The sequence below is a fragment of the Mixophyes fleayi genome, chromosome 8 (assembly GCF_038048845.1).
Source record: "Mixophyes fleayi isolate aMixFle1 chromosome 8, aMixFle1.hap1, whole genome shotgun sequence".
NCBI classification, from domain to species: Eukaryota; Metazoa; Chordata; class Amphibia; order Anura; family Limnodynastidae; genus Mixophyes; species Mixophyes fleayi.
Genome location: NC_134409.1, coordinates 132,281,971 through 132,295,076, shown reverse-complemented (window position 1 = coordinate 132,295,076; position 13,106 = coordinate 132,281,971). Strand labels below are relative to the sequence as shown.

Below are 13,106 nucleotides of genomic sequence, written 5' to 3'. Positions count from 1 at the left end.
TTTAGTTTAAATAAATCCCTTTTTATTTGTGACAGAAGAACAATGTGTGTAACATTTGATACACAAGCAAACAAGTACCGAGTAGTACAGTCCAGTATCATTACACTATGAGCTCTCAATAACGACAGAAAGATCGGTTTAAGACATACGTGAACTGAAGAGATAAGGTATCTAGATCTGTTAGGGAATATAATGTGCCGGAAGTTACTTGGTGTGAACACCCTTGAAGGATTTGGTAAAGATGGCTGGGTATATTTAGTTTAACAATAGATGTTTGTAGGGCTGTTTCAGTAAATAATAATAAGTATACTCCCATAATATAAATATGAATTGCTCAAAAGTTATTGGTAAAGTATCAATTTTCGGAGATAACGGTAGAGGAGTAGTATATTTGGGGCAGTTACAGCTGGCCAGGAATTTGCACAGCTTGATACATAGGGGTAGTTTTATCAAACATTTTAAAAAGGAGGTGCAGCCCACAGCAACCAATCAGATTCTAGAGATCACTGTTCTAGAATGTTCAGATAATTGATAGCTAGAATCAGATTGGTTGCTATGGGTGACACCTCCACTTTTCCTTTTATTGGACGGTTTGAAAACTCTACCCCATAGACTTCTTTAAGACTCAGAGCATGGGAAGTTTTAACGCCCTCTGTGGTATTACCGAAAATATTTTGTCATTTCACCACTAAAGTCTAAATGATGCCTCTGTTAGCAAAATACGATATTGTTTTCAATCGGTAACTAATGCCCCATGCCCAAAAAAAATTAGATGCCTTTCAAGATGCCCCTGTGAGAATTCAAGAGAACAGGATGTGAAAGCACAACTCAGCAAACTTTACAGAAATAAAATATGTTTTTGTGCAATTGCGAAATGTCATCTATTCACGTGGTCAAGTGTTGTAATCACTTTTTTTATTCCTCTACCAAAAGACATAGCAGCGGGACCATATTTATTTTTTAATAGAGTGATGCTGTAATGGGAGTTCATTGTCACCCCTCACACAACAGAGGGGGCAAACAATTAACCTTTAAATGATTTTAGACTTACGTCTACAATTCAGAACCAAATGACGTGATCAGTACAAGCAGAGAGGCCTGATTGCTTTAGTAAGCAAAACACATTTTTGGGCTAGATTTACTAAGCTGCGGGTTTGAAAAAGTGGAGACGTTGCCTATGGCAACCAATCAGATTCTAGTTATCATTTATTTAGTACATTCTAAAAAATGACAGCTAGAATCTGATTGGTTGCTATAGGCAACATCCCCACTTTTTCAAACCCGCAGCTTAGTAAATCTAGCCCTTTGTCTTTAAAAAACAACAACACGAAAACTAAAGTTATCAGAGATAAAACACAAAAAGCAATTTATAATAATCCGCGACATCATCGCAAGCAATATGCTTGGCCGGAGTTCACAATAGCACCAATATTACAGTCCCTGAATACTTTTTTTTTTTCTTTTTAAAGATTATGGTTGATAACCATTTTTTTTTTTTTCATATAAAGCAGTATAAAAGTATATACTGTATATTTACATACAAACATATGCTCAGCAGCTTGTAAGCTAATGTCTGTGGAAAGGAGCACCTGTTAGAGACTGGAGTGAAATGAGTAGGAGTACTTTATGCTGATGTCCAAGCGGTGGTTCCGTGTGCTGGAGATGTTACCGTTTCCCAGCGAGACGGAAATAATTGTCTGTCTCCGCTGCGTGTACTCATAAGCTTGTTATAGTCCAGAAACCTTATGTGGCCTATTACAGAAACAATATAACTATATAGAAATGGTCCTTTTTCAATCTAACATACTACTACCTCTGTAATGTTATCTGTTAATAAAAAGTCACTTTTGGTAGAAAAATAGTATAAAATATAGCACCGATTGACTGCTACGGAAAAATTCTATGCACCATGAAGAACAAGAGACTGCTGTCATAATTATAACATTAAAACAAATAAAAAATATCTATTTCCCAGATGTAGCACAGGAACATAATTAGATTTGGACCCTGTAAATTTGCAATTTTTTTTTGCAACCTTAGTGAATCTTACAAAAATATTACACTATACATAATTTTCTCTAGTTCTGCGCGCCGTCTTAACTTCCGTCTTGTTGTAGTTTATCTGCAAATGAAAAAGAAAGGAATGTTTAGTACGTTTATAGAAATCGGCAGCTTTTAATTGTGCTGGGATAGAAGCGCTTTGATAGGCTGAGAATGTATAATGTATTGGAAAGTACAAAGTCTTTCCCATCGTGCCAGGTGACAATCTTATCTTGGGTTGCCGAATTGTAAGGGTGATGTCTCCTCATCTTCGGTCTACAGTGTCTCCCCAATCATCCCCCCCTGGTGCCCCCACTTCAGTGCTCATCTGCAGGAGGAAGTGCAAAGTGATAGAGAGAACAACCACTGTGTGATGGCCAAGAGTAAATGAAGGATGTAGCACACAATGCAAAGTCATTTTCATGAGTGGAGATTTTTGTGAGGGTAAAAATATCTTGAACTAGGGGAGGCAAGTATTAGTAAAAGGAGAATGTGCCCAGCGGGCATCGGTGCAGGGGTAGGTCAGAGGCAGAATTGCCTTGGGAGGTAGGTAAACTGGGAGAGCTAACTCCGGCCAGTAAGAAATAAAATCTTGGTGACCCCTTAACCAGAACACCACCAGTCCCTTCCCACAACTGTATGTGGTATAAGGAAGAGTCTAGAGGGGGCACAGTTGCCATTATAAGTACAATTGATCAGCGCAAGGAAAATTTCTCTTAGCCTGAGTATTGCAATGCCCACAGTTCCAATTATCAAAAGGTATGTGTATGTCTATAAACAGAATTTTGACCGATACCTAGAACTTAGCAATTGAAACCAAGAGTTCTGTGAAAAAGATATTGAGCTTGCAGCGAAATAGCCAAGAAAGCAACTAATGGAGAACTTCAATATATTTCAATCTCCCCCGTCCTTCCCTTAACTCTCCTTCCGCTAAGTAATAGAACCACGTCCCGCGGTTTAGGAGATAGCCACCCCATCAGCTACTATGATCCTACAGGCTCACAACTCGCAGAAGAATGCCCTGCGCTGGATTGTTGGATGGAAGCAGAGTGGATGTGCCGTGAACGTCCCAAACAATTTACAAGTTTACAGTTAAAAGAGGAAACCCACTGGTCTATTACTTGGGGAATATTTGCAGCATTGTGGCTAAGTGGTTAGTGCTTCTGCTTTACAGCACTGGGGTCATGAGTTCAATTCCCGACCATGGCCTTATCTGTGTAAAGTTTGTATGTTCTCCCCGTGTTTGCGTGGGTTTCCTCCAGGTGCTCCGGTTTCCTCCCACACTCCAAAAACATAATAGTAGGTTAATTGGCTGCTAATAAAATTTACCCGTGTGTGTTGTGTGTGTGTGTTAGGCAATTTAGACTGTAAGCCCCAATGGGGCAGGGACTGATGTGAGTGAGTTCTCTGTACAGCGCTGCGGAATTAGTGGCGCTATATAAATAAATGGTGATGATGATGATGAGATTTCCTTTAATTTGCAACACTTGCTTTGGATAGGGACATATTGATCTTCTCTGAAACAAACCTTCTGCTTTCCTGTGCACACACTGTAGCTCACAAAGCTCCTTCTCATCAAACCGATTAGAATTTCCATTGCAGCCGCTGTACACAAATGGACGACACTCTCCCACGAGACGATTATAATACCATTTTAATGTATATTTGGTACACTCTCCCTCTTGTAGGGGGAAACTGCATATATCTAGAGAGAATGACAAGATCTTATCAGCACAAAAATCACAACAATCGCATGTCTATATGTTGGTATAATTGGCATCCACAGATAGAACACAGAAGCATTATATAACTACCTTGATTTGAAGTGTCTCTCTTATGCCGTAAGCTTTCCACGGGTGCTGTTGGTATGGTCATGTCTGTAATGAAAAGTAAAGAGATACAAATTATTTTAGGGGGGGTGAGGGGAGTCTCGCATCCTTGCCTTCACCAACTGTTATGTAGTCCCGCCGGGAACACACACAAATTGACAGTATGATAAGACCAGTTTAGTACATAAGGCCTATAGGAAAGAATTAGTGAAATCAAAAGAAGATGGGAATACAATATAAGTGTTAGATCATTCACCATTTAACATTATAGAATTAATCTGCTATGATAAGCTCTAACCGTCTGAGAGTACAGTGCTCTCTGTGCCATCTTCATCCATATCCTCCTTATAATCATCCACAGTATATATGTGCTCGTAATCGGGGTCATTGGTATTCACCACGACCCGGAGTTCTCGTCCTACAGGAGATCATGGGAAAAAGCGTTAACAATAGTCCTACTGATGGACAGACCTCAGATAGAAAAGAGCTATATGTAGACCTCAAGTAGAATCAGCAAAGAGAGAGCAAACGTCAGATAGAAGGAGCAGGAAGAGGACATCTCGAAGGAAAGGAGCGGGAGGACAATAGATCCAGACTCGTATTTACGAAGAGGACACAGAGGTCTGGTCCTCAGGTGATGGAATAGCAGGGGGGTGGGCTTCTCGTTGTGTTTTTCATTACATATTCCTGGCAGCACAGAAAAAAAATACCATTGAAATTACTGGTAAAATACTTTTATTGGTGTTATGCCATGGTCAGTGGTAAGATAAGGGGTCGGACCTTAGAGGTCTGTGGTGATAAAGAGTGGGGTGAGGAGGTAAGTATGAAACCGTGGCCTTGGGGACTAAGACATTTATATCTAGGCCGGAATAGATGATAAACAGAAGGGGCACCTAAAACAGGAGCAGTGATTTACGCTATAACGTCAATAGAAATGAGCAGTGACAGCAGAAATTTAACAGATGGATCTGTGAGTCCTCACAAGAAGAAGAAGTAACAGTACAAACTTCATAGAGAAGGGGCAACAGCAGATTAGACTACAGCAGGTAGAGGGTATAGTATAATGAGATAATTTCTACAAGCAGAGAGCACAATGAGAGCATAGTCCTCAACCAGAATGTACAATGGATGGAGCACAGTCCTCACCCAGAATGTACAATGGATGGAGCACAGTCCTCAACCAGAATGTACAATGGATGGAGCACAGTCCTCACCCAGAATGTACAATGGATGGAGCACAGTCCTCACCCAGAATGTACAATGGAGCATAGACCTCTCACAGAATGTACAATGGAGCATAGTCCTCACCCAGAATGTACAATGGGGCATAGACCTCACCAAGAATGTACAATGGGGCATAGTCCTCACCCACAATGTACAATGGGGCATAGACTCCTTGCTTAGAGTGCAGTAACAGCAAAGATGTCAGGCAGATGGTGCAATGACTTCACAGACCCAATGAATCAGCTACAGTATGTACCCTGGTGCCATACAATCAAAGCATAGGCATTTGGACAAAGGGTACACTGAGAACCCAAACCTCAGATACAAAATACACTGAGAGCCCAGACCTCAGACAGAGGGTACAATGAGAGTATAGACATCACACAGGGGGTACAATGAGAGCACAGACCTCGGACAGTGTACAATTAGAGCATAGACCTCAGACAGAGGGTACAGTGAGAGCATAGACCTCGGACAGTGGGTACAATTAGAGCATAGACCTCAGACAGAGGGTACAATAAGAGCATAGGCCTCGGACAGAGGGTACAATGATAGCATAGAGCTCGGACAGAGGGTACAATGAGAGCATAGACCTCGGACAGTGGGTACAATCAGAGCATAGACCTCAGACAGAGGGTACAATGAGAGCATAGACCTCAGACAGAGGGTACAATGAGAGCATAGACCTCAGACAGAGGGTACAATGAGAGCATAGACCTCGGACAGTGGGTACAATCAGAGCATAGACCTCAGACAGAGGGTACAATGAGAGCATAGACCTCGGACAGAGGGTACAATGAGAGCATAGACCTCAGACAGAGGGTACAATCAGAGCATAGACCTCGGACAGAGGGTACAATTAGAGCATAGACCTCGGACAGTGGGTGCAATGAGAGCATAGGCCTCGGACAGTGGGTACAATGAGAGCATAGACCTCAGACAGAGGGTACAATAAGATCATAGACCTCGGACAGTGGGTACAATTAGAGCATAGATCTCAGACAGAGGGTACAATGAGAGCATAGACCTCAGACAGAGGGTACAATGAGAGCATAGATCTCAGACAGAGGGTACAATCAGAGCATAGACCTCAGACAGAGGGTACAATTAGAGCATAGACCTCGGACAGAGGGTACAATGAGAGCATAGACCTCAGACAGAGGGTACAATCAGAGCATAGACCTCGGACAGAGGGTACAATTAGAGCATAGACCTCGGACAGTGGGTACAATTAGAGCATAGACCTCAGACAGAGGGTACAATGAGAGCATAGACCTCAGACAGAGGGTACAATGAGAGCATAGGCCTCGGACAGTGGGTACAATGAGAGCATAGACCTCAGACAGAGGGTACAATAAGATCATAGACCTCGGACAGTGGGTACAATTAGAGCATAGATCTCAGACAGAGGGTACAATAAGATCATAGACCTCGGACAGTGGGTACAATTAGAGCATAGATCTCAGACAGAGGGTACAATGAGAGCATAGACCTCAGACAGAGGGTACAATGAGAGCATAGACCTCAGACAGAGAGTACAATGAGAGCATAGACCTCAGACAGAGGGTACAATGAGAGCATAGACCTCAGACAGAGGGTACAATGAGAGCATAGACCTCAGACAGAGGGTACAATGAGAGCATAGACCTCAGACAGAGGGTACAATGAGAGCATAGACCTCAGACAGAGGGTACAATGAGAGCATAGACCTTGGAGAGAGGGTACAATGAGAGCATAGACCTCAGACAGAGGGTACAATTAGAGCATAGACCTCGGACAGAGGGTACAATGAGAGCATAGACCTCAGACAGAGGGTACAATCAGAGCATAGACCTCGGACAGAGGGTACAATTAGAGCATAGACCTCGGACAGTGGGTACAATTAGAGCATAGACCTCAGACAGAGGGTACAATGAGAGCATAGACCTCAGACAGAGGGTACAATGAGAGCATAGGCCTCGGACAGTGGGTACAATGAGAGCATAGACCTCGGACAGTGGGTACAATTAGAGCATAGACCTCAGACAGAGGGTACAATGAGAGCATAGACCTCAGACAGAGGGTACAATGAGAGCATAGGCCTCGGACAGTGGGTACAATGAGAGCATAGACCTCAGACAGAGGGTACAATAAGATCATAGACCTCGGACAGTGGGTACAATTAGAGCATAGATCTCAGACAGAGGGTACAATAAGATCATAGACCTCGGACAGTGGGTACAATTAGAGCATAGATCTCAGACAGAGGGTACAATGAGAGCATAGACCTCAGACAGAGGGTACAATGAGAGCATAGACCTCAGACAGAGGGTACAATGAGAGCATAGGCCTCGGACAGTGGGTACAATGAGAGCATAGATCTCAGACAGAGGGTACAATGAGAGCATAGACCTCAGACAGAGGCAGGGCCGGATTAAGGGAATGGAGGCCCCTGGGCTAAGGGGCCCTCCATTCCCCGCGAGGCCCCCAATGTGAGCTGTCCGCCACCCCCACCCCCCGCGAGGACCCCCCCAAGCACTTACCTGTCAGTGCAGTCCTCCGTCCCGGCGCGCTGTAAGCTCCTTACTGAGGAGATCTCGCGAGAGTTCATGAACTCTCGCGAGATCTCCTCAGTAAGCAGACTACAGCGCGCCGGGACGGAGGACTGCACTGACAGTACTCAGCAGCATCGATCGGGCCGGGGGCGCCCCCGCCCCCGACCGATCAATAATGCTGCTGAGGAGTTTGAAGGGCCCCCTGGATGCCCGAGGCCCCTGGGCTATAGCCCAGTTAGACCTCGGGTTAATCCGGCCCTGCACAGAGGGTACAATGAGAGCATAGGCCTCAGACAGAGGGTACAATGAGAGCATAGACCTCAGACAGAGGGTGCAATGAGAGCATAGACCTCAGACAGAGGGTACAATGAGAGCATAGACCTTGGAGAGATGGTACAATGAGAGCATAGACCTCGGACAGTGTACAATTGGAGCATAGACCTCAGACAGAGGGTACAATGAGAGCATAGACCTCGGACAGTGGGTACAATGAGAGCATAGACCTCGGACAGTGGGTACAATGAGAGCATAGACCTCGGACAGTGGGTACAATTAGAGCATAAACCTCAGACAGAGGGTACAATTAGAGCATAGACCTCAGACAGAGGATACAATGAGAGCATAGACCTCGGACAGTGGGTACAATGAGAGCATAGACCTCGGACAGTGGGTACAATTAGAGCATAAACCTCAGACAGAGGGTACAATTAGAGCATAAACCTCAGACAGAGGGTACAATTAGAGCATAGACCTCGGACAGTGTACAATTGGAGCATAGACCTCGGACAGTGTACAATTAGAGCATAGAGCTTAGTACAATGAAAGCATAGACCTCACATGGTGGCATAGACCTCAGGCACATTGAAATTACAACACAGACCTTAAGAAGAGGCAGCATTAATAGTATACACCTGCAGCTCTAAGCTTTCAACAATAAAGTGTGTAAAGACAAAGAAGCAAAGCAGGTAGTAGGAAATGCATGGGCTACAAATGACATCTCACACCAAGGCGATGGTGTACCAAAGTCTCAGTGCGTTAACTACAACATCAACTCATTTTCATTCCATATAAAAGCCATACAGGTAGTACCGACACTGATCCAGCAGAATAGGCCTCTCCTAGCTAATCTCATATTCCTCTGATATCATCCAGAATAATTACCATAGATGGATTCTCCCAAATGATCAGATATGGACACTAATCTGAGACATCTAATATGATACATTGTGACAATGGTGGACACTATCCGTAATGCTGTATATTGTCCTGTTTTGTCCCCTTGCTGCTGTTTGCTGCACCTCTTCTTGAGTGAGACAATTATACAACAAGCATTGATATAAAGCACAGGAAGCTCCGCGTTCCCTCCAGCAAGCAGCACGTTGGGATTGAAGCCACCACATTAGAAGACAGAGCAGTTGCTGACTCCTGAGTTCTACCACAGAGCATCATGATTTCGCTCTTGTGACACCCAAAAAATCTTGTAGAACTATAGCCGGACAAATAGAACTTTTTGGATTTTATTTTAATGTACCATTTATAACTCGATGCATTTCGACAAATGTCAAACAGCAAATCAGTACTGTACCCTGTTGTCTTCTAATTGAGTTTTTATTTTCTACTAATGTAGACTAACATGCTGGTTCTGACATTAATGGCCAGGTACAATCAGTCAATGGACCTTAATAGATGGATTTAGATTGCTTGTCAACCTACCATCTTCTACAGCTGCCCATTCATTCATATACATCTTGAAGTATTCCCCTAATTGTTGCTGCATGACTTACATAATGTTCAATTACACATTGGCCGTCTTGTAGGCCTTTTAACCAACACTTGCCAACTAGACATATTTAATCTGCTATTTGTAAACCGATTTCTTGATTTAAGGATTACACTGCTCAGACCTGTCTATTTCATACAGACATAACTCAGAGGAAGGCTGGCAATGGGCATTAGTGGGCAAGTTCCCCAAGGGCCACTCTTGGTTTCACAGATGATGTTTAGAGCTGAAAAGATGATGGGGTGTCCATCAACACTATACAAAGTCAATTCCATCAGTGGACTGTCACTGTATATAGTATGAGGTTGTTTACTGCGTATCGTAGGCCCATATGACCGGTCGTATAGCAGATTCCACTGCAATGCTTCAGGATAAGATAGAGCTGCTAACCCAGAATGACTAGCTGCCTCTGCAGTACCACCCATAACAGACTACTATTGCAAACATGAAACTGGCCATAAAGACAAAAATTTGCCAGCCCTCCCCAGAGAGAATGCTGTATCCCAGCAAAGAGTGAAAGGTTGCAAGACAGCATAGAGAATAAAGCAACAACCGAATCATATGTTTATGTGTGGCTGATTTGTAAAGTGGAAAAGACTTTGGTGTGGATAGAAACTGCGACTATAACCGTCTGTTGCTGCAGCATTGATCCCAGTATCGCCAACTCACCCTCATCTTCATCAATGTGAGAGAACTTTAGGGCTGGGACTAGACGAGAGTTAGACGGATACGATGGGGGAGATGGATAGTTGGAAAGATAACCTGGGAGGTGTAAGGACATAAGAGATTCAGATCGGGGAGCCAGAAGACTGGCAAGTTAATACGGACACGAGAGAGATTATCACATGCTTTAATACATGCACATCAGCAATTGGCCAGCTTAAACACATACGAATGATCATTTATTTGAGGCTGGTTGCAAATGTCTGATGCATGAGATTAAATACAGTCAATAATGCAAAACAAAAAGAATAAAAAAAGACAAGACTGATGTCATTCTAGAAAGTCAACGAGGAAATTCAGAAATGTGTTTGCAATGTGCATTATGTTTCAGCGTATTTTCAGGAACATGCAAAAGATTCACATAAAACACAATGCACTAGGATATTAGTATGGGTTTAACTGCAGTTACAGAACATCTGCAATACAGAGACCGCTACATACACAAGGAGGATACAGGCAAAACACACAAATCTGAACACGGTTAATTGCAGGCAATATTAGAGATCTGTCAATTATTATTAACCCTTCAGTCACTCAAAACTCATTTTAATTTCACTTAATGTGTGCCCATGGTCTCAACACATTAGAGGCGGCCATTTTTGTGCAGTGGTGAAACTACAGTGAGCCCTGGACTATCCTACTCAATTCCACATACTTATCATCACCTGTCCGCGTATAACATTGCTTTAGACAGGTGGAGAGATCCAAGTTGACCCAGGAGGAGACATCCTCAATAGGTTGAGGAACTGCTCCGTTTTCCTAAATGGCACGTGTCAACATAAGGCACTAGGAGGCATATGACTCAGACGACCAGACTGTTAATTACAGATCTCAGTTGTGGACGTTCATCGTCCGCTTTATGGGAGTTTAGTGGCAGCAACAAAAAAATTAATCAAATCCTTTACTGTACTCAACGCGTTTCATGGTGAGTTACCCCTTCGTCAACAGCATATAACATGCAAGTTTTGCATACAAGTGGTAATGACAGCGATGGTCCTAGTAGCCCACGGCAAGGTGCAAGTCTAGTTTTCATCTTTTGTAGCAGTGTAAGGTAGAGCTGCGTCTAGGTCGGCAGGAAGGCAGAAAGGAGGCATAGTATCATCATCATCATCATTTATTTATATAGCGTCAGCAAATTCCGTAGCGTTTTGCAATTGGGAACAGACATTAATAAAACAATACTGGGTAATATATACAGACAGAGAGGTAAGAGGGCCCTGCTCGCAAGCTTACAATCTATGGGACGCAAAACTGTAAACCTCACTTAAATGTCCGACCTTCTATGATTTTAGAACCATCACTTTCAGTTTCTCTCCTAAAATACTGCTTAATTTAGGCTGTCTAATAGCAATGTATTTTGGGTTGTGCCTCGAAAATGAACATATGAAATTCAAAATGACCCCTCACAATCAAAAATGTATTTCATCTTAACAAATACCCCCTTTGGTCATGTTTGGTTGGGTTCAAAGACTAAATAAAAACATGAGATGTTTTGGACCCTGAGGCTACAGATGATGGTCTAGATGTATGCCCGGTATTTATAACCGGCAATTGTATTTTTATATACATGCTCCTGACGAATGGGTAACTCACCCCGAAACGCGTTGTGCCCATTAAAGGTTTTGATGCATCTGTTGTTGCCTCAGAATTCCCGTAATCTAGATGATCACCCATCACTGAGATCTGTAATTACCATTGTGGTAATCTGGGTCATATGCCCGTTATCTAAGGCCATGGTACATTTGCACACCTGAGTTTTGAAAGAGGAAGATCTGGACTCCTCTTAGGGCTACCTCCCAAAAATTTAATTTGCCACTGACTTCTTTAGCTGTAAGCTGGCTCTTGTCTCACCTATCCACCAAAAAAACTTCTCTTGGCCAACCTCTGTCTACACTATCTCTAAATTTCTCTACCAAACTCCTCGAGGCGCTTATGTATAACCGCCTCACAAACTTCCACTCTCTCCTTGACCTGATCAAATTTCGGTCTCTTTCACTTCAGTTGGGATTCAGTCCCCATCACTCCACCAAGGCTGCCTTCATTAAAGTGACCCAACGATCTTTTATAACTTCTGCAAAGTCTAAGGGTCACTTCTCCAACCTCATCCTCCTGGATCTCTACCACCTTTGATCACTCTCTTCTGTACACCCTTCACTCTATTGGCCTTTGTGACTCTGTTCTCTCCTGGGTCACTTCATACTTCTCTATACACTCTGTTTCTATCTCCAGATCCTTTTCATCTTCTTCACTACCTGTTGGGGCTCCACAGGACTCCCATCGTCGTCCCTGCTTTTCTTGCAGTATGGTTTTTATTTGGTGACCTACACAATTTCTTTGATCTCCAGTACCACCTCTGCTGCTGATACCCAAATCAACCTCTTCCCCCTTGACCCCTCCCCTTCTCTCTTTTCTAGTGTGTCCATCTTTCTCTCTGCTGTCCTCATGGATGCCCGATACTATCTAAAGCTCAACATGTCTAAAACTGAGCTCATCATCTAATCTCCTCCTAAAGTCTCCGACCCTTCTACATCTCTCTCACCCTGGACAAGACCACACTGTCCTCTGTTCCTCTTTTTCCCAGGCCTGTCGCTAAATAAATAATAATAATGATGTTTATGATGAATATTCATGAGAATGCAGCCTATCAAATGACTAGAAACCAGTGAGACAAGGCACCCTAGTGATGTAACTGGTTCCTAGTGACATCACTAGGAACCAGTGAGACAAGGCACCCTAGTGATGTAACTGGTTCCTAGTGACATCACTAGGAACCAGTGAGACAAGGCGCCCTAGTGATGTAACTGGTTCCTAGTGACATCACTAGGAACCAGTGAGACAAGGCACCCTAGTGATGTAACTGGTTCCTAGTGACATCACTAGGAACCAGTGAGACAAGGCACCCTAGTGATGTAACTGGTTCCTTGTGACGTCACTAGGAACCAGTGAGACAAGGCGCCCTAGTGATGTAACTGGTTC

General features: G+C 43.4%; 1 protein-coding gene across 1 annotated transcript; it reads right to left on the bottom strand.

Moving 5' to 3' along the window:
• Positions 1–11,457, bottom strand: LOC142099762 (collagen alpha-1(VII) chain-like). The gene is made up of 5 exons (XM_075183608.1): positions 10,077–11,457; positions 4,168–4,287; positions 3,855–3,917; positions 3,569–3,745; positions 1–2,122 (listed from the first exon to the last, which is right to left on the bottom strand). The coding sequence occupies exons 1-5, from the start codon at positions 10,186–10,188 to the stop codon at positions 2,097–2,099; spliced, it is 498 nt and encodes a 165-aa protein (XP_075039709.1). The 5' UTR covers positions 10,189–11,457; the 3' UTR covers positions 1–2,096.
• Positions 11,458–13,106: the final 1,649 nt, after the last annotated feature.

Excerpts from the sequence above, each read along its gene's own strand:
- LOC142099762 (XM_075183608.1), bottom strand. The coding sequence starts at position 10,188 with ATGTCCTTACACCTCCCAGGTTATCTTTCCAACTATCCATCTCCCCCA. Across the intron at positions 4,288-10,076 it reads TCACATTGATGAAGATGAGG|GACGAGAACTCCGGGTCGTG; the intron begins GTGAGTTGGCGA and ends GATCTCCTGTAG. Across the intron at positions 3,918-4,167 it reads GAGCACTGTACTCTCAGACG|ACATGACCATACCAACAGCA; the intron begins GTTAGAGCTTAT and ends TTTTCATTACAG.